General features: G+C 39.7%; 1 protein-coding gene across 2 annotated transcripts in view; it reads right to left on the bottom strand.

Moving 5' to 3' along the window:
• Nucleotides 1–1,666: 1,666 nt before the first annotated feature.
• The window catches only part of myo6a (myosin VIa), a 185,317-nt gene continuing 164,315 nt past the window's right edge, over nt 1,667–22,668 (bottom strand). For both annotated transcript variants that reach the window (XM_036582362.1, XM_036582364.1), the window contains 4 exons: nt 20,994–21,097; nt 16,245–16,376; nt 4,599–4,817; nt 1,667–3,069 (listed from right to left, as the gene is read on the bottom strand). In XM_036582362.1, coding sequence (XP_036438255.1) covers nt 2,870–3,069; nt 4,599–4,817; nt 16,245–16,376; nt 20,994–21,097 — 655 coding nt within the window. In that variant the 3' untranslated portion in view covers nt 1,667–2,869. The remainder of the gene's footprint in view (nt 3,070–4,598; nt 4,818–16,244; nt 16,377–20,993; nt 21,098–22,668) is intronic.

Raw genomic sequence — 22,668 nt, 5'->3', positions numbered from 1 at the left:
GTGTTCAGGGACACCTGAATATTAGAGTCAGTTATGCTGGATCTGAACTCTGTAGGGTGGTAGATCTGCAGGACCAGGATTGGGCATCCCCTAGTTTTGAGTATCAGTATTATATTGACTATTCAAATAAAAATGCATTTAAAGAAAGATTAAACCTGATCGCTCAGTCCACTTCAGGAGGTGGTCTGAGGAGTTTCTCCAGCGAGTTTAATTCTGTAGCTTTCAGTGGCCTAAAAATGAAGTGCCAGTTTGGTTAATCTTGACTTCGCCTCATCATTATTCACCATCTTGCTATGTTACATTCTGTATTAATGCACATGGTCAATGACTGCGATGACAAAGTTATAAAATACCAGGATAAACTGATTTTCGAGGCGGCAACCTTTTAAATCGGACAGGAAAAATGAGGAACAACGATGGTTGTATGTGAGCTGATTTGCGTGTTACACGCCAAACAGCAATCGGATTTCATTCTGACTGACCAGAATCACATTTGATTACCAAGTGTGAATGCATGAGCTTAAAATCTAATCAGGGCCCAATCCAAATACATCAAACCACCAGGTGTAAACAGGGTCATAGAGTCTTGCTTCTTGCTGACATCAGGTGTCACATCATTATGTGCCATATCACCACAGAAAGTGTGAGTGAAACTCAGTTACTTGACGTTAAAGTTGACAAATGCAGTTTTTATGATGATGCATGTCGGAACATAAGCCTTTATAAATGTCTATGTGGGATCATGTCTTGTCATGAAATGCTTATATATGAGTCGTGTAGCCTTATGAACACAGACCTTGTGTTAAAGTGTTCATCTGCTGTCCAAGTAGTCACTGCTTATCACTGTCATTAGCTATACATTTACATGTGCATGTGGTTGCAGATTGCCAATGGCTTTGGAAAGTAAGTCTATATTCATTTAATCATGAAAATATACCGGTACACTTTTGTACATACATTATTCCCTATAATCATACTTACATATCATATCACAGAAAGGTAAATTTTACAGGAGAACATTTTTTAAATATACGTTAATAAAACAAGTAATTTTGGACTTTTCTATTGACCCATTCAACCTGGCGTTATCAAATAATGGCAAAAATAATGTAAAAAATCTGAGTTGAGAGCTTTTAATATGACAGCAATGATATAGACAGTCGTTTTCAAAAGTCTGGGCGTCCCTTTTGATTTTCTAAGTGACAATAAGTTAACACACCCTCTATAGAGAAACACATTTTTATTGTTTTTTTGCTGATTTAATATAAAGGAAATAAAATAGAACATAAAATGAGGCTAAAAGTTGTGCCAAAATTGTTATATATTCTATGTTTTATTTGCACTAAAATTAGCAGAAAATGCCAAATTTTAATTTGTTCAAATCAACAAAACATAATTTGAGTGGGGCTGTTCAAACTTTGTATACGACTGTATAAAGCATCTTGTACTGCATATGTATGGGGTGTATGAGTGCACTGAAACAGAACAGGATGGGAAGAACACCGAGTTTATTCGGTTCGTGAGGTCATGCACACAGCAGCTAAGGATGTTATTTAGCTTTGTACAAAGTTGCGTTTCCCCCAAGAGTCATCACGTATTTGCTAGCATACATATTTGGTCCGACAGCAACCAAACCACCCATAATTCGACACTTGTTTGTAATATTGGTTAATCAAGTATTGCATAAATTTCTTTACCCAGAATTCATCCTCGATTTAATGACAATAAGAAAAAAAGTCTATTATTCACACACATCATTAAGATTTTTTCCAACGTTAAGGAAAATCACTAAGAATCCAGGTGTAGCTGAAGTGTAGGTAAGCACAGAAAAATCAGGAAAGGGAGGAACAAGTACGAATAAAGCTGATCGCTGCAATATAATGTAGCTCAATTTTAGCTTTGACAACTGTGTGTAAAAGGGAAAGAAACTGCAATTTCAAAGGTTCTGTACATTCAGTAGTAGCTGAAAGAGCATTAGGTACAGCTGGGACAGGTAGGTTTTAGAAAAAAACTGCTCAGAAAAATATAGTGCATCTTTAGGATTTCAAATCTGAACTATGGATGTGTGATTTTCTCCAACCTTTCGCTTCTCAGTGCAAATGTTCAATGACAAATGAAAATAATCAACAAACAACTACATTATTGTACTTGTATATATTGTGCAAAGCTGAAACTGTAGAGGTTTATGAAAATGTATTTTTCCAGTTCAACACGATATCAGTAGTTATGAGTGTCATATCAAAATGGAATGATTAAAAATCTCACTTAAGCAAATATATAGGAGTGAAGTCTTTTAGGATGTTACGATTACACCGTAAATCGAGAGAGAAGCACTTCTGACGTTTGGACATTCCTACTGGAATAACTGAGCTATTATTTATCAATATTTCTCACATAATATACAAAAAAAATGCTTTGAGAGGCAGCTTAGAAAGAATCACCCTGGCAATTATTACAGTTATTAAGGCCTCTTAGTTGTAGTTATAGAGTACTGAGGAAAAATGTGCAAGGAAAAGCAATGTCAAATGCAAAAAAAGGGAAAAAAAAACAATATTGAATTCTATTGATTCACTGTAAATCATGAATTTAAAGGAGAAAACAGTATCAGACAGAAATTAAACAATAAAGACCAATGCGAGTGACAACTAGCAATAAAAAAAAACCCAGTTCACTGACGAGTTGAGAGACAACAGTCATTTAAAGTGAGTCCTACTGTACTCTGAATGTGGACTATGCTAGGAACTGCGTTCTTCCCTTTGATCTAGAAAGACTGGATTACGAGTGCGTGTCCAGGTGAGTCTACTTGAGCACACTCTAGCTTGGCAGTGCCTTAAGTGTTGGTTGCATGTGTGTCAGCATTCCAGGAGGTCTACTTGAGCAGGCTCTGGAGCATGGCGGTGGCATAGGTGGGCCGCGCCTGCCGGGTCTCGATGGCGTTCCTCAGGTACGTGATCCCTCCGCAGCGCTCCCAGATCTCCTCGAACTGACGGGGAAGGATCTCCGCTCCCCGCTTACGGGTCAAGCCGGTCTCCTCTAGACTCAGCTCGCACATCTCCATATCATCCTTACCTACAAACACAGAGATCGAAGCACCTTTAAGACCTCTCAGCCTCTCGTAACTGCATAGCATGTGAGTTTCATAGCAGTTAGTATTTCATTCTAGGTATCAGGCCATCACTAGAGATTTATAGATGTGGGGCTAAGCCTTAATTAGGGGGATCAAGGGAATGCTTGGATGGCCCCAAAATGCCTGCTTATTAAAATTTTTTGTAGTAGCAACAGGCATATAATTGAGGCTATCTAGTGAAGTTGGCACACAGTAAATCTTATATAGCTTATAGTGGTGCTTGACAGTTTGTGAACCATTTAGAATTTTCTATATTTCTGCATACATTTGACCTAGAACTTCATCAGATTTTCACACAAGTCCTAATAGTAGATAAGGAGAACCAAATTAATGAGACAAAAATATTAGACTTGGTCATTTATTTATTGAGGAAAATTATCCAATATTTCATATCTGTGAGCGGCTAAAGTATGTGAACCTTTGCTTTCAGTATCGGGTGTGACCCACTTGTGCAGCAATAACTGCAACTAAACATTTCTTGTAACAGTTAATTAGTCCTGCAAATCGGCTTCCTCCATAGGAAACAGCTTCAACTCTTATGTAGGTGGGTTTCCTCCCATTAACTGCTTGTCCTTCCACAACATTTCTATAGGATTAAGGTCAGGACCTGGCAGAACATTCCAAACCATTAACTATATTATTCTTTAAATGTTCATTGGTAGAACATGCTTTGGGCCGTTGTCTTGCTGCATGACCCACGTTCTCTTGAGTTTCAGCTCACGGCCAGATGTCCTGAGATTTTCCTAGTATAATTCAGAGTTCATTGTTCCATCAATGATGGCAAGCCGTCCTGGCCCAGATGCAGCAAAACAGACCCAAAACATGATACTACCAGCACCATGTTTCACATGGGATAATGTTTTTATGCTGGAATGCAGTGTTTTCATTTCTTCAAACATAACGCTTCTCATTTAAGCCAAAAAGATATATCTGGTCTCATCCAAACAGGCAGCAATGTACTTTTTGGAGAGCAGCAGCTTTCTCCTTGCAACCCTGTCATGCACATCACTGCTGTTCAGTGATCTCCTGATGGTGGACTCATGAACATTAACATTAGCCTCTGTGAGACAGGCCTTTAGTTGCTTAGATGTTACCTTGGGTTCCTTTGTGACCTTGCAGACTATTACACTTTATCCACTATTAGGACTTTTAAGCACCACTGTAAATTACCATTCCATTCTATTCACTTACACTCAGGCATGCTTACAATGTCTACAAGGCAAACATTTCATTTATTAAAAAAGGCATTTTATTTATTAAAATAAATCTGTTGTCAGAAACTGACCAACGATGAATGAAGCAGAGGACAGCTAAATTGTGTAGGTCTGTAATTGAACACCTATACAGTTGACTATAAGGCAGGTGCAGCTGTCCGTAAATGTAATGTATAAGGTGGATGGTTCTAATAAAGTGGATGGTGAGGATATACATTGCAGTAAATGGAGGATGAAAGAGATTCTCCTCTGCTTACCTGCCACTAGCAGAATGGGGTGTTTATCTGGGTGCAGCTCCATCTGCCGGGCAATCCATGGGCCATCAAAATGGGCATACCACCAGCCCTTCTTCTTGTTCTGAGGGTCTTTGTACTGGTCTCCTGGTCTGATAAAGGGGATACGGAAGTAGCGCTGTTGCCGGTTCATCAGGATCTCATGCTGCCGGGCTGGGATGGGTGGAGGAGCATTTTGCTGGGCTGTGGGGGCAAAGATGTTGTGATAAAGACATCTGAGATCATATTGCCATTTTGTAGTTTACCATTATCCAGTGAAAGAGCCCTGGGTCTAAGCTATTGTTGTCTACTGGAAAAATGAATGGCATTTTTGAAAATCGCACCTATAAACACACTGTGATTAGCTTCTGAGTTTCAAAGCTGATATGCTTCGTCTTATATTTTCCCCCTGAATATGGCCGTCATCTGAACAGGGTGTATAGCAGTCGGAATAGGAATATTAGTACAAACAAGTTACAAGCAAGCTAACACGTCTGCGCATTTAACTGACATCATTAGACTGGTGGAATACCCCATGCAAACCAGCAAGCATGGTATTTAAGTAGCTCTGGGTAGTGAAGCTCAGTGCTGTGTGATAATACTGTGTGCATTTACTGTTGATGATCTCCTCAAGCATAGTCATCTGTACTGCAATGCAGGTAAGCTTCCATTGTTTATGGTAGTTGTAGTCTATCGAGTAATTTGGACACTACAGAATGAATCCATATATTTGTAAACAAAGGGTTTTGCGAAAGGCCCAAAAAGCTGGACCAAAGACATCTCTGGATTCTGAAGCTGAGCCCCCCCCCTTCTGGGCCTACTGCATTTGCTATCTTTATTCTACATCCTTTATTTTAGAATGAACAGATTAAAAGTCACATCTCTGTGCAGTTTTTCTAGCACACGTGCTACCTGCTCAAAAAGATACTTGAGAAGGCTGGAATTAAGCTTGTTTTTACATAACTTGGTGATTTAAATGAAATGCGGAGTAGTGTTAGCTTGCATGTACATATTTATAGATGTACAAAAGTTTGAATGTCAGATTGAACGTTTTGTTGATGTTCTAAGTGAAAAAAGTAGACATCCTCAACACAGACCACATATGTACATGTAAATGTACAATAACTGTTTATCTGCTGAATTTAACATGTTGGGGGGGAAAATGAAACATAAAACGTGGCCTGTGGGAAAGTTATGGTACTTTTTATACTGTATTGTTTTTGAACTTTGCATTGAAATTCACAGATAAATGCCATATTTCTTATTTCCACTTAGAAAATATATGCATTTTGACCAGATGTGTTCACACTTTGCATACAACTATAGGTTTGACGTTGTTCAGAGGATCCTTTAACATCTGTGGGAAAAATACATACAGCAAAGCATATCAAAGGGCAAAACATCAAAGGGCAAAACATATTTACTCATGCATGCGATTGCATGAGTTTCCAAAATGCCAAGCATTTTTCTCTTATAGAGGAAGCCAGCTTAGACCAGGACTTCCTCATTGGGCATGTCGCCAACTACAAAATGACACACGACCTCTGAGGTCTACTGCACTCCATCATGAACGTTTAGTCTGTGAACTGTCAAGGTTCTGGGGCCATTATTTATGGAGTCTCCGCTACTAGCACTGCAGGGGAAAGCTAAAGGGCCCTGTTTTCATGGTGCAAGGTTCATAACTTAGGCCTGTCCAAAAGACGTGGTATTTTCATGCAGGGTGCAATCATAAGCGCTAAGCGCTATGCAATCATAAGCGCTATCATTTCATACCTCTTAAACAGCTGCGCTACGCACCACGTCCAAACGCGAGCAGTGAAGAACGGTTCACTAAAGAGGAGAGAGAGGTGCACACTGCGCCTGTACCGGCACCTCATTCTCCTCATAATAACATATTCCATTACTCTGTTAAGCCACAGAATATTAGGTGGAGCAGAACATTCACAAGATATTAGTCTTCAAAATCGAGTGTGTGCAATGCAATAAAGGCCAGTAGAAATAACAGCTGTGTCTCTGAAAATACTCTGCAGAATAAGGTTTGAAAATTGTGACGCTTAGGCTTTTTTACCCTGGATATATATGTATGAAGTAAGGGTGGAACTAGTTAAGACTCATTGCACATAAGAATCTAGCTGATCTACCCATGCTCTGATCACATACGCATTCTTTTCTATCAACTGCTCTGAGGTTGGACAAGCTTTAAAGAACACTGGCAAAACTCTATTCAACCCAAAGAAAAGTTGTTGTTCAGGGTCGCTAAATAACTGAGTTTCCAGTTTAAAATGCTGCACTATTGAGCTAGCTCTTTTCAAAACCCAGGACAATACACTGTAAAGAGAAAAAGCTTTGGTTAAATTTAAGAGAACTTCTTAGGTAGAGTAAATTCTAAAAAGCTGGGCCTTGAAAACTTAAGTAGACTAAACTTTTCTGAATTACATTGTATTGGGATACTTTTTTCAGTAATGTTTGGGCTTCATGTCATTCACACATGCAGCACTTCAACAGTACTTTATTGGGATTCATGTGTTTATACCATGAAAGTCCCTGTCAGACAGAGTGTGACAATATCAGCATGGATAGCCAACGGCACCTTCTTTTCTAAATCACGTACATACACTATATGGCCAAAAGTATGTGGACACCTAACCATCACGCCTATATGAGCTTGCTGGACATCCCATTTCAAAACCAAAGCCATTAATATGGAGTTGACCCCCCTTTGCAGCTATAAGAGCCTCCACTACTCTAGAAGGGCCTTCCACAAGATTTTGGAATGTGTCTAAATATGTGGGGATTTTGTGCCCATTCAGTCAAAAGAGCTTTGATGAGATTAGGCACTGATGTTGGATGAGAAGGTCTGGTCACTGGAATTCCTCCACATTAAGCTCATCAATCCATGTCTTTATGGACTTCGCTTTGTGCACTGGAGCTCAGTCATGCTGGAACACGAAAGGGTCTTCCCCAAACTGTTGTTGCAAAGTTGGAAGCATGTAACTGTCTAAAATGTCCTTGTATCTTTGTACACTGTAGCATTAATCCCTTAAAATCCCAGGCTTATTACACACGAAGGCTTACTATTCAGCAACTACATGAACTACAAACCCTGACAAACAGCCCCAGACCATTATCCTTCCTCCACCAAACTTTACTGCTGGCACTATGCATTCTTGTAGGTAGCGTTCTCTTGGCATCACCAAACCCAGATTCGTCCATCAGACTGCCAGATATTGAAGCATGATTCATCACTCCCGAGACCTATTTTGACCATAATACATTTCAGTTCCATGGTCCATTCCAGCTTGTCCAACCTTGCACCAGTTGCTACAAAAGTATGCAGAGCAGTTTGTGGTTTGTGGTCAGTTAAAGGTTTTTTTTTGCACATTCCACCAACTCATTTCTTTACAGTGGTGGTGCTAGAAAGCAGGGGGACAATGTCTACAATCAAATTCAGGTTTTGCGCTCAATCTTACCTGAAAAAGGTTTTCATTCCAACAGAGCAGGAGCTCACAAGATCAGTTTTTTGAAGACTGAGAAATTGATTAAACAAGTGGAATCAGCTGTACCCCTACTTGTTCGGAAAGAAAACCTGCAACCACATCAGCCCTTTGCAGATAAGACTGGACACCACTGCTTTAGGCCAGAAATCTGCAGCAAAACTATCATAAAACAACATCTCGGGCATCTGACAATGTATTTGTGAACAGCTTGTGCAATAACTTTCTATAAGGTGGCATTTAGAGGCTTTGGACGTCTGGTTCCTATCACCACCTTTATGAACAATGCGGTAGCTTTTAGACACTTAAATCTCTCTAGAATGGAGCACTTCACACCAAGCTGAATGACTATGTTTACAGCTAGACAACTGAATTATGCATAAATTCCACTTTAATTTGGCTGTTGAGCTCTATAAGGTATATGAAAGATGGCTGTTCTCTAACTCTCTCTAACTCTCTAACACTCTGCACCATCATGAAAATACCAGTGTCATAGTTCTGCATTTAGGATGTAGACAGTCTTTGCACACCCATGAAAAAAGGCCTGTAATGTTATAACGAAGGGATATAAGACTAAGATTACACAGACTCATAATGCTGTGATCAACACTACCTAGGGAAGTCTAGATCATTTATTTAGTTCATTTAGTTGTGAGCGATCTCTCGTGATTAGCATAATTAAAATTAGGGGTTATTATTATAAGGAATCAACAGAGTTAGATTTGTTTAGCTCTTAACTGTGACCATGAATTTAACCATGAAATCCCCTGTAACATGTATCATCACAGCACTACAATTTGGCTACACTTTGTAGAAGTGCTAACTGCCCATGTTGGCCAGAAAAACTTCTGAGAGCAGTATTAATCCAGCCTAATTAACGTCCGATCATCTTGGGCAGCCCCATTTAATCGCCCATGTGTTTTGTCATTACCACAGATCATATGCAATAAAAGTAATAATATACTTTGCGCGCGCAGTCCTAAAGACTATACATGAGGTACGTACTGTACCTCATCACTTCAGCTCAAACCCATCATTAAAGTGCCAGTAAATTACTTCAGCAGAATAAGAGAATTACAGGTTGTCCAGTTTGTCAATTTTTCTTGCGAGAAAGCGCCAAAATGTCATGCTGATTACCGCTCCATTACTGGTTTGATTCTAGTCATTAACTGGAGACCGTTTTCCACAAAAGTGAGAGAACTGCCACAGGGGTGGTCAGTCGCAGAGCGCTGCGGCATCAACAGGCTGACATGAGCTCCCTTCTTCATGGAGAAGTCTTTAAAAAACGATTACATTTGCATATTCAAAAAGGGCGCTGTAAAAACACGGAGCAGAATATGGACGAGACATGGAGCACAAGTTTGGTTAACAAGCGCTCCCCACCTTTCCCCAGCATCCCATCATGCAGCCAGCTTTTACAGACGTCAGCAAGGACCCAACTGGAATGTGTGGCCAAGAAGCGTTTTGGACAGAAAGAGCCTTTTTCATATCCGCCGCTAAATACTTTGACTCGTCTTCTACAGCCTCGCTCACTGCTAGGTCCAGGGAATGTCCCAAATCTCGAAGCTCCGACAACTTCATTCCCGCTGCCAAATGGGTTCTCGTTTGCCGTAGCGCTTTCCTCTGGGCCGCGGCGGCGATAAGGAAATTGAGTTGGCTAATTTCACGCCACTCTCAATAATCAGCGCTTGATTATGAATGCCTGAGCAAGTCTTTGGCTTTGTGCTCCAATAAGAAGTCAATTACGATGTTTCGCTTTCAATCAGTCGGCGGACTTCTCTCCCCCATCACACTCCTGCGGCCGTAACAAGAGCGCAGCAAACATCCAAAACACAATTTAATCAAATCGGGACGATTTGGACGCCCCTATTCGCAGGTTCATAAACCCATTATATATCTGTCAGGATCAATAGATCCAGTCATTGCACAGTGGACAGGTAGGTTTGTTTTGACTACTCTGGGTATTGTTTAGAAAAATGCTTTGTCGCGACTCTACGTGCATTTTAATATACCCCATACGAGCATGCTAACAGGCCGTCTCTTATGCTGTGTTTACATGTCAATGATAAAAAAAAAGTGTTTTCATGCCTCATAGTGGTACACAACCAATGGCGACATGAATACACCCAAAAATTGCCATGGGGATGACTTTACTGGCGAAAATTGATGACTAACAGCTTTAGCAGTTTTGTTTTTTATTAAAGATGGAAAACAGGTAGGAGGATGCTCTGTATTCTTTCATTTATTGTTGTATAATACTGGGCATGCCTGGACTTCAACGCTGAGGAAAAAAAAACAAAAAAAAACTTGTTTTTCCACCAACGATAACAAAAATTTAACGGCAGAGGCGGAATTTTCTGTTGTGGTTCCACTGACAACAGTGGAATATCCAGTAAGCTCACATCCGTCCACCGCCAACATGTAAACACATTAATCCTGCAGTGATAATACAACCTTATATATATATATATATATATATATATATATATATATATATATATATATAATATATAATAGAAAGTGAGCTTGCTTGAACTGGGAATGATGTTACCCACTACGCCAGAGCAACTGTGCAAGATGACGGCCAATTTTAGTATAACTGGAGGTGCGCTATCATTTATGTTCACATGGGCTGGATGCCAGATTATACGATAAAAATTCTCTGATGCGATATGAGGAAATGACCGCCTTCTGCTTGGGTCATCTATCAGCTCCAATCAGCTCCACACACTTGGCATGAGTCGTGCATCATCCCATGTTGTTCTTCTAGGGATGGGCAGTATGACAGTATTTACTGTTACCATGATAAATTACACCACATTATATTACAGTATGGTCTTATCAGGGATATGGTCAATATGTAATGTACACTGACCGACTGCATGTTTAATTACAAAGAGAGCAGAATTAGGCCCGTTTATTTGGATTTATTTGGCATTGTACTTCTACACCTTTGTCCATTTAATCAGGTCAACTGTGTTAGAAACACTAAAAAACACGAAAATGTCACCTGATAAGTACCGTGATATATTTTTGTCACACTGCCCACCACATGATCTCCTGTTGGTGGCTTAAATGTGCATCATAGCAACAATCATGTATCCAGATGTCCGTCCCAAGTTTCAGATGGTGTCGTAGGCGGCCTTTGGTCACACAAAGGACCACAGTTCCTTCATTATTTTTATCTGCAACAGCATTAGTGTGGCTAAAATTACAGCAAACATTCCTGCTTTTAGCTTTCACCTTCTTTAGCCTTTGTCTACTTGACCTACTTTGATCATAACACACTCCTATTTGGGAACACAGTTTGGTTTATACAGGAATATTATGATTCATATTATGCTAGATGGTGGCATGGTCACTTGTCTTTGTCAAGGAAGCAAAAATCAACAAAGTTTCTAGAGAGTTCAACCACTTTCTAAGAGCAAGAAGGGTGGTGGGAGGGGTGAAGGTGAGGAGGGTAGGGGATCTAAACCCAGGGCAGCAGGCTGCTTTTTTTCAGAAGCAGAGGAAAGTACAAGGGGTTGGGCGCAGTTATTAAGAGGCCGGAGCAGCCTGGCTGTTAGTGCTGTTATGTTACCATCAAGTGGCACTTACGCGCTTTTCTCACATGGGGGACATGATCTGCAAACAAACGAGCTGTCTGTTACACGTTTTCATCTGCACATGGTGTTTGTGTCACAGAAAGATCAAAAATAATCAAACAACTACAACATCATCAGCAGCGATAGATAAACTGGACAAAACGTATGATTCTACATTAAATGAAACATGAGGCTTTTGTTTCTTGTGCAACTTGGTGCCATGGTGCTGTGTGTGTGAGCCCTGTTGCTATGTCTCACTAAGTGTATATACCATTTTGTGAAATTACTGTGGATTAGACAGGAATCATAAGGTGTTTTTCATTCTAAAGCGCTGCTTTTATTACCTGATTCTATTTATATTCAGCACACCCTTAAGCAGGAAAAATGATCATTTCAGATTCCTCTCACACAGCGCAATATCCTTTTTGGCTACTTCCTTCTGGGAGACGCTACAGCTGCTTAATAACCAAGACAAGACTTTTCAGGACTAGATTTTTCTTTACTGCCTTAGACTCATTAAAATCCTCCTATTAGTGTATATTATTAGAGCCAGCCTATAGGTTTACCTGGTCCTTGTAGGAATGCATTTGTGAATCCATATTAGAAGTCGACTGTTTTATCGGTAACCCCACAATACCAGCTGATCAAGATATAACTAAACTCAACCTTTAGCATGAAAATAACACACAAAAAATCAATGAAAAACAAGAAAATCAAGAGAAAATTCGCAAAAATCAAGGCTGCAGAGAAGTATGGGTAGACCCGCCTCCAGTGCTATAAAATTTACAGTACTCAGTATTATTTTATACACTATTATTTATTTCAGTCCAATTATTCATGGAGTATAAGATTAAAATGTAGTATATAAGTATAAAATTATTTTATTCAACATTATCTGTTATCAGAACATTTTCCACAAAATTTTCATATTTGTTCTGCCCCTAATTTATATTATGCATTTTCGGACGAAATCACAAAACCTTGTGTCCTCCTATGTTGTATATTTTGCTGACACCTCCATAATTATTTGACTCATTTGAGGTACCAAAAAAAAAAAAGCCTATATATATATATATATATATATATATATTTTTATATTTTTACCTTTATATATATATATTTTTTAACCAAAACACATTACAATTATTGGCATCCTTTGAGATTCACTGGAGTATCAATAATGAGGTGACAAGAGAGGCCAAATTCATTTCATCAGGAAGATTAGAGAACACACAACCGAAATGAGAAGTGAAATGAGGGTGTGTTGACTTTCTAAAATCAGCCAATAATAACTACAAGTCTGAAAATATGTCCCAAATCCACTGTTAATTAAGAGGTTTAAAACAACCAGAGCCGTAGTGAACCTGCCTGGAAGAGGTTGCAGGTTTATTTAACCCCCACAACACGCAATCCCTCGGACCTAAACCCAACTGAAAACCTGTGGGGTGAGCTGAAAAACAGTGTAAAAAAAAAGACCTTGGACCCTGGAGGACCTGGAGAGATTCTGTTTTGAGTAGCAGTCCCAGACTACTTTCCAATTTCCAATTCTCCAATTTCTTTGAGCATTATAGGTGAGAAGCGTGAGGCATAGTTCAGTTCATGCTTTCATTTTTTTTTGTGGGGTTGTTGTTGAGCACAAATAAGAAAAAAAACGTTTCTAGGAGAAAAAGTTTCTAGGTTTTATTAAATTAACAACAATTCGGAACACTAAAGAGAAGTACTCTATAGAACATGGTACAATATAATTTCACATAAATCAACTACGTAAATATACAAATAAATAGAATAATAATTTTGTGATTGTGAGTTATAGTTGGTACTGGTTGGTGTGGACAAAAATTTATACCATGGTATAATTAAGATTACTGACTGATAGCCAGGTAATTTTTCATGCTTGCCTAATTGCTAACGGCTAATCCCAAGAGACTGGCTTTTACTTCCACTCTCTTTTCTCTGTTAACCATTAACTCAGTACAATCTGATGTCTGTTCCTTTGACAATAAACTGGACTAACTTACCTCAACTCACTACACGAGAGCTGAGGGAACCAGTGTGTTTTTTGCGCTGTTTGCACGTCGCTTTCTTTTCAGATTCGTTACAGCCCTAGTGAGGACTCGTTGCTGTAATACTGGCAATGGGAGGCTGCACAAAGTACTAAAGGCATGGGTACAAAATACTTACAATCGGCATGTTATATGCATGATCTTCCAAAATAAATCTGTAGACTAACACAGATACGGGGAGAGAGAGAGAGACTTATGGAGTCATACACAGCACCCCTCTCCCCCCTGCTAGCTGTTCTGGTATTTGCTGTGCAGGCGCTGGTTTAGAGTTCATCTCTTCTCTCTGACACACATTAAGGCCTATAAGGCACCATCACTTGTCCTTGCTTGTCTCCTTTGAGAGAAGTCAGGCTGCTTTAGCCATGCTCTGTTAATAACAACCACAGAGCGCGCCTCACTGCGTCCTGCTGAACATGCATAAACACACTATCTCAGAAAATAGCCGGCCAGCGCCCGACGCCTTTGAATCCTCCGAGCCGCACAAGCTCTTTGTCACCATGGTGACTTCCAGCAGTGGGGACAGAAAAGCAGTTAGGGGCTTACGGGCTGTAGGGAGATATGCTGATATTCTCTGTTGATAGCAGCTCTTACATTTGATCAGGCTGCTTACTGAATATTTGATCTTCAAGACTATTTGTAGCCGAAGCCCTTAAACCTCAGGCCCACCTGTCCCTCACTTCCCTTCCTCATTTTGATTACTATATAGTTTAACAGTAGTTACTGGATGAGTGTTTATATACTTGAATTCATCCTTCACCATCACTTAGTGTGATGCTGTTAGCTGACGTTACAGAATAGTCAGTTATGATCCATTTTGGGTGTTAATGCATCCCTGCCCTTCATTTAGCTGCATACAGATGTCATGAGGGTGTTTTCTATGAAATTCAGTCTTGCTAGGGTAATATTAATGTTCTCATGTTTGGAATAATCAGAAAGTCAAAGACTTATAGTGTCTGAATTATAAAAAAGCAGCACTACCATTTCCAACAATACATTCCTCATTTCTAATGTACACTGCAGATCACTACATCAGTTAAATATGTATGAAAATGCATCGTGAGTCTTGTTACTAATGTTAACACTGGCAGGTAACAAAACGTACCAGTTTTGACTCTCTGCTGAAATAAAAAGATGCTGAAGCATTTACTGATGATTAGAATTCTGAATAATCAATATAAGACAGAATTGTGTTCTAAGATAAAATCGTTTTTTAATAAAAAAAAAAATTAACATCACCAATATTTTGCAATTATATATTCAGTATTTCTTGGGCAGTTTTCATTTGTGCCAGAGAGGGCGACAAAGGCCTTTTCACAAGCAAAGGTCTTTAGGAACAAAAGTTTTTACAGAGGAACTTCAGCTTCTGCGAGTTGGTGGAACTACTCGTGCTGTTTTTTTTTGTTTTTTTTTTGGCAGAATGGGTTGTTACACAACATCTAAAGAAATGTATCATATGTTTTCATACTGGCTAGAAGAATTGGATTTTTGCGTAAAGAAGACGTGGATTAATCAAACAGTAACAGTGACAAGGTTATTATCTTTCTTTTAGCCAGTATAAAGACAAATACATCTTCATTCAGACTAAAAGAAAAATGATAACTTTGTCATCATTACTGTTTAATAAATCCACAAGTCTTTTAAAGTACATTGAACTTGATTTGAAGGTTTCACTGCATTAAATCCATAATAATCAACTTGGCCTGAAAAGACATCACAATCATTAAACATTAAATCCTATTCCACACAAAGAATACTGCTTCATACACTGTTTTCCCTCACTGCTGGTTGTGTAAATTAAGTAAAACCAAGTGTGGAGCTTTGGATAATGGATGAGAGCGCAAAACCCGATAAATTCTATGGGCTGATTTTATTGACAATCATCAATAAATTGATAAGTAATCCCAGCTCTTTTGCTCATCAAATAGCAGAAACATGGAATGGTAACTCTACCTGGTTGCTGCAATCATGGACCCAGAATTAAATGTACAGCCAAGTTCTGTAGTTTTTACCAATCCATGTACATGTGCATTTACTGTTCCACGCATTTGTCGTTTTCCGCCTATATAGTGTAATACTAATGAAGAGTAGAGATTTGTTTTCAATCAAATCTAAAATATAGTGTTTCAACGGTGCAATGAAATGATAGAAGCTATATCGCCCCCTATGCTTCCTGTAGGGTACTGCACTTTGTCAGAATGACAACATATATATTTTTTTATTTTTTACTTTGCTATAACTTTTCATTGTGCACGGATCAACACAAAAGCTTTTTGAAAGTTAATGTTCAGAGCATTTTCCCTGCGAAGTCTGTTTCAGAGCTATGAGGTTTTATTACAACAGTCACAATGTTAAAATTAAACAGCCTTATAGAGGCCTTTTTTATTAAAGATAATCAGTGTCATAGACTAATAACAGGCTTTCCCAACTTCTTGCTGCAGCTCCACATGTGCTGTGCATGTGTGTGTATGGAACAGGTCCAGGCCCTCTTACCGTACTCCGTGATGGATTTGGGCACTCTCTGTTCAGCCTCTGTGTTGCGCTTTTTGTTCTTTGACTTCCACGCGTGGTAGACCTTCAGCCTGCGATGGAACTCCTCCCTACATGCAGCCAACAACTCAATGTCTGTAAGGGGGGGGGGGTAGAAATAGAGAGGTGTGGAGGAGAGAAAAGAGAATGGGATCATACAGACGGCAAATTGAGCTTTCTCTGTCAAGCAAAGGTCAAAAACAGATGAACACAGAAGAAAGACACTACACGGAGGGGGGAGTGAGTAAGAGAAAGAGAAGGAGCGAGAGAAAGAGAAAGAGAAAGACGGAGAGACAGACAGACAAAGGCAGACAGTGAGAGAGAGAAAAACAGAGAGTAAGGAGACATACAGAGAGAGAAAGAGACACATACATAACACAGAAAAGGAGAGAGAGATTCAGAGAGGGCCAGAGACAGAGAGAGAGAGAGAGAGAGAGAGAGAGAGAGAGAGAGAGAGAGAGAGAGAGAGGCATAGAGAGAAAGAGACAAAAAGACAACGAGACAGAGGCAGACAAAGAGAGAGAGAGAGAGAGAGGCAGAGACAGAATGGGAGAGAGGGGTAGACAGGAAGAGAGAGGCAGTCAGAAAGAGAGAGAGACAGAGTGAGATAGACATAGACTGAGGCAGACAGGAAGGGAGACAGAGACTAGAGACAGATACACAAACACACAGCGTCCTTCCTCTTTAATGAGATTATTTCATCAACATCTCAGTCCTCTCTCTGATCACATGATCCAAACACACCATTTTCGTCCACTCCTCAGATGACCACCTGTATCTGCCTAACAGCCTCAAACACAAACAGTGTGGCTGCTTCTGAGTGACCGTTTTACCTGCTCCTGTCTCAGCATGAGCCCAGCGCCAAACACAACAGCTCCAATTTCACTGCTAAGTGGATGAAAAAGTTTTTTTTCCTCCTCAGAGCTGAAGGAGCAGCGATACAGCAGTGATTCTTCCAGAAAGACTCCAGTAATACAGTGCTTGATGATAACAATCGTCAAGTCTAGTTGACTAGAGATAACAGCCTTCAATAAAAAAGCAGAGACAGAGAGAGAGAGAGAGACAGACAGAGAGGCAGAGAGAGAGAGAGAGAGAGACAGACAGAGAGACAGACAGAGAGACAGAGAGAGAGAGACAGAGAGAGAGAGAGAGAGAGAGAGAGAGAGAGAGACAGACAGAGAGACAGAGAGAGAGAGAGAGAGACAGACAGAGAGACAGAGAGAGAGAGAGAAAAACAGAGGCTCTGCTGGTCTATCCCTTGTTGCCATGGGCTACCAGCACTGTTTCCCTCCACCTTCAGCTCCGCCAGCCCTCTCTCACTGAGGGCACAGCACTGCGCAGCAGCAATATCTCACCATCAAGCCTCGACCCTAAGAACACTTTATTAGCTCCACCACTAATTCAGGACAGCGCAGCTAGTTCAAAGGACCGGCTACGTTCGGAGCCTCTTCTCATTGATCTCCAACCGACAGACCATTATGCCGACTCCTCACGTACGCAGTGGGCCGAGCAGTTTGAGATCAATGAGAAGACTTTCGCTTCTGGCATTTCCTGGATGAATCTCGGAGCTAAACAGCTAAGCAGCAGGTGCAGGCCTGGTTTACTTGGATGACGCCACTTCTACAGCATGTCCTGCACTTTAACTAAGAAAGGTCTGGCAATTAAACTCTCCAGAATGTCCCCCTAGGTTAAAATGTGGCCAATTAGCCAAAATAAGTTGGTATCCAAAGTTTGCTGCTTTAGTTTTGCAAATGAGCTACGAGGCTAATGTAGCTAACAAGCAATGGAAGCTTAGGCATGCCAGTTAGCATAGTGCAAACTGCTTCCACTTCCAGAAGGACCCGTTTTAACACTGTTTTTAACAGGCCATCGCAAACTTTAAGTAACCACTCGGACATATGTCGCACCTTCGCAATATAACTGGTCACTTTCAGTTCAAGGAGAGGAGTGGGCAGTAAAAAAGTGGACTCACCCACCCTCAGCTAGGCTAGCCTGATTGAGCTATATAGCTAACCATGCAAAACATTGTTTTTGGAAAAGTCTGAATTTGTGAATATCTGCTTTCTCTGGCTGCACGTTGGTGTAGAGGCTTGCTTTTTGTTGTTGTTAGCTGTGTAGCCTTTAGCTGGCTAACTAGCAGGCTAGCAGTTGAATCAATAGTCATGTATAACAGTAATCGAGCAGTTTGCTACCTAAAACTCATCCTGAACAGAGCAAACTGAATGTTATGATTTGGAGATTCAGAATTTTAAAGTATTTAATCGCTAATTATAAAACGGATAGTTTCGGTCCTAAAATCTGATTGGCTGAGCTGCATTCGAAGCCGTTGTAAAATCCACAATGTACCCACACCTATGACGCCTCACAACAACTGAATTGTATTACTGAGCCACGGCACGAAAAAAACCCTGGTGCTGTTAATGGAATAATCTTTAAATCATGCTGCTCGCGTGGACCACCAAGTGTACTGATTAATCAAGAACCTGTTTTTTATTTAAACTGAGGGGCTGGTGACTTATGTTGTTGACTAGAACTAGGTACTTATAGTATGATTAACCGCAAAACGGCAGAATGAAAGTCTAAAAACGTCACTTGAATGACTTCCACGCTTCAAATGTCCGTGTTACTGTCAAAAGTCGCGTCAAACCCAGGCTGAATCCCAAACAGCTCCAAAATCCTTAAGTGTCTGAGTCTCAAATTACCATTTCTTAGCTATATTAAGCACTTTTGGGGTGCAGAATCCAGTACTTAAAATCCCACGTAGTGCACAAGAAGAGGGGCACCGCTGGATTGGTGCTAAGTAAGACTCGGGGTGGTAATTTGGTGACCAACAAGCGCAAGTTTTTGTATTAACCAGTGCTGTGTCATCATATGTTCATTGTTATTCTCCAAAAAAATGTTCGCAATATACACTGATGTTCTCCTCATTCAGCGGTATATGGTTGTTGGCAACGATGCTGTACTCTAAAGGAATTACATTTCGTGGCAGAATACATGTTTATGTAAATTATTATTAATAATAAATTATTTTCCCAAAAATTGTGTATTTTTTCATATTTCATGTTGGTCGCCGTTTTATAAAAGCAATAAGCCACTTCAGGCTGTGTGTTACTGCAATTTTATCGTAGGGAAGGGAGTTTTAATCTGCTTCGTGTTGTGCCTAATAACACCCTTCCCCGTGATAAAATCACAGTCACACACGGCCTCTCATGGCTTATTGCTTTATTAGCTTATTAACAGCTTTGTCTGACTTTTTTTTAGGGCTTGAAGAGGAAAATCTTGCAATGATTGCTGGGCAAGTTCTGCTGCCAAAGTCGATGTGTGTTTATTTAATCCCTTACCGCAATGGAAAATGGAGAGGCTGAGTGGATGTGGGCACGTGGGTTAAAACTGGTACTAAAAGGGTAGATAGACGTACTTTTGTTCACTACTGTTTGTAACTATGCAGCAGTTTTGTCCATATCTTGGTTGACTAAACGTGTCTCAGCTCAACTGATCTTAAAAAGACTTGCTTGTGTGGTTTATAACCTACTGTTTGTTATGCTAAAAAATTGGAAAAATAGGCCATTTTTTAGGGACTTCATAATGCACGCAAGGTCTGAATAACACATTTAAAAAGCAGTACAATAGTATTTACGAGCAGCTTATGTAAGTGTATGCAAGATGGCATACGATTAATTATAAAAATAAATAACATTTAAAGGGCCCTTAAACTAAAGTGACCAATATTTGTTGTTAACACCGCTATGAAGAAGCAGAGGCCTAGTTAGGACCACTTTAGTTAGTCATATCAACACAATGTCATTTACATCATACTGTATCACAATATTTTATGCTCTTAAGTACGTTATTCAGTGTACACATATGTGATCTAAAGCCCCTATCCTTAACGTTTACATAAGCTTTCCACAAATATTCAAATATATTAGTATATATTATATAAATATTATATAATTCAAATAATGTTATTCAGTGCTTATGCATGTGTTATGAAGTACAGGCACAATTCAGACCTATAATGCTTTATAGCAGCGTCACAAATGGCTTTCACCTTAAGGAATCTTCATGTCATTACAGCATCATTTACATATTCAAACATCTTGTGAATAGAGACATAAGCCTTTCATAAATTCTATAACCATGCTTTATAGCAGTGTTATAAATATAATAAATAGCCTCACTTTAGTTTAAGGGGCCTTTGTGTCAACACGATATAATTTACATAATAGACTATAACCATGCTTTATAGCAGTGTTATAAATATAATAACAGCACTCACATTCGTTTAAGGGGCCTTTATGTCAACACGATATCATTTACATAATAACCATTTTGCTAATACAGACAGAAGCTTTGATGAATATTCAAGTATTTCTTCTTAAATATGTTATTCAGTGCTTTGTACATGTGTTATAAAGTCCCAAGAGCTTTTCATAAACACTCAAGTATTGCTTTTAGTGCTCATAAACGTGTTATAAATGTACAAAACTTGGACAAAAATGTAGACTATAACAATACTTTATAGCAGTGCTGTTATCCAATATTATGTGGCACAGCTAAATCAGTAGTCTTGAAGCTTAAATTCTGTTTGTAGTTGTGTGAAACTAAAGCAAGGTTTTGAACTATTCTGCATGCAGTTCAACTGCAATTGCAGTAAGAAGAAAATGGTGTAAATTTTCAATTCATTTCATCACATTAATGGACATGACTTACCGCAGGATGTGTTGATGGCGTCTCGGAGCTCTGCATACTTCCACTTGCTGAGTTCGTACTTCTTGGCATTGGCTGCCGCCTTTGTGGCTTGCACCTGCGGACCCCTGTCATACCACCCCAAAAAAACAAAACAGAGGATTTTAGACACGGCACAACCACCTGCCTTTTGAAGTGGAAGCCTGCTAAGAGCGAATGTCGGTTATACAGATAAGGCACTGATTGCGTAATTTAGGAGGAGACATTACAGGCAGGTATTAAAAAGGAAAGAACGGGAGGTGAGTGAGGTTCAATTAGACTGGAGAGAAAAGCACAAAGGAAAAAATGGCTGTGTCTGGGTGCAATTCAGAACACACACACAAATGACTCTGTAATGAATGGCCGGAGTGAACAGCGGTCAGGACTGGTCAGAAAGAGGTGGTATGCAGTGCTGATTGGATGATTATTATGATTATTAACATGAGATGGAGGTGCAGCCACCTCGTTTAGACTCGTGATTATGGCACTCTGGTATGCAGGAGGTGCGAAGAAACGCTCACACACACACACACACACACACACACACACACACACACACACACACAAGCAAACATACACCGCGAACACTCTTGATCTCTCCGTCTGTCTCTTTCCTTTTTACTGTTTCAACTCTGGAAGTTGCCCCTTATAGAGAAATACCAGTGGGATTAAGCAGCCCACTGACATCCACCCACCCTGCAATCTGATTGGTAGACGTCATCTGTCACTCAGTGAGTCTGGCCTTACACTGTATTGGCTGTTTACACTGTATGGGCTATTTAGAGATGCACAGAACTGGAGGTGTGAGGAGAAGACAGAACAGAAGGGAAGGGAGAAGCACAGAGGAGAGGAGAAGTGAAGAAGAATAGAAAAGTCAAGACAAAAGAGAAGAACAGAAGAGCAGAAATAAGGGAGGAGAAAAGAAATGAGAGATGAGATGAAAATAAAACAGAAGAGACGACAAGTGAAGGAAAGACAAAAAAAGAGAAGAGGAAAAGAGCAGAGAAAGAAACAAAAGAGCAAAAAAACAGAGATAAGCAGCAATGAGACATAAGGAGAGGAGATAAGAGCACAGAAGAGAAGGAAGGAGCAGAAAAAAGAAGAGAATAAATGAAAAGAGCAGGCAAGAAGATAAGACAAGAGAAGAGAGAAGGAGATAAAAAGGAGAAGAAGAAAAGAAAGGAGCAGAGAGGAGAGAAAAACAACAACAGAAAGGAGAAAAGAAATTAGAGATCAGTAGAGATGAGAAGAAAGGAGTGGAGAACAGATGAGATGAGAAGAGTAGAGAAGAGAAGAAAGGAGCGGAGAGGACAGAAAAATAACAGAAGAGATGAGAAGATATGAGACATGAGGAGAAGAGATAGAAGCACATAAGAGAAGAGTGCTTATTAGAAGAGCAAAAGAGATATAAAGATAAGAGAAAAAAAGAGGAGAAAAAGTGAGGAGAATGAGGAAAAAAATAAGAGATTAAGAGTACAGAAGGGAGACGGGAAGATAAGAGAAAGAGAAGAGTAGAGAAAACAAAGGAGAAAGGAAGAGAAGAAAGCAAAAATGAGGAAAAAAGAAAAGGGAAGAGAAGAAAAGAGAAGAAAACAGAACAGTACAGAAAAGAAAGGAGATGAAGAAAAGAAAAGAGAAGAAAATAGAGGATAGGACTACA

Source organism: Colossoma macropomum, unplaced genomic scaffold, assembly GCF_904425465.1.
Source record: "Colossoma macropomum unplaced genomic scaffold, Colossoma_macropomum, whole genome shotgun sequence".
NCBI lineage: Eukaryota > Metazoa > Chordata > Actinopteri > Characiformes > Serrasalmidae > Colossoma > Colossoma macropomum.
The sequence above is the reverse complement of the archived record's forward strand: the minus strand, read 5'-3'. Positions and strand labels throughout refer to the sequence as shown.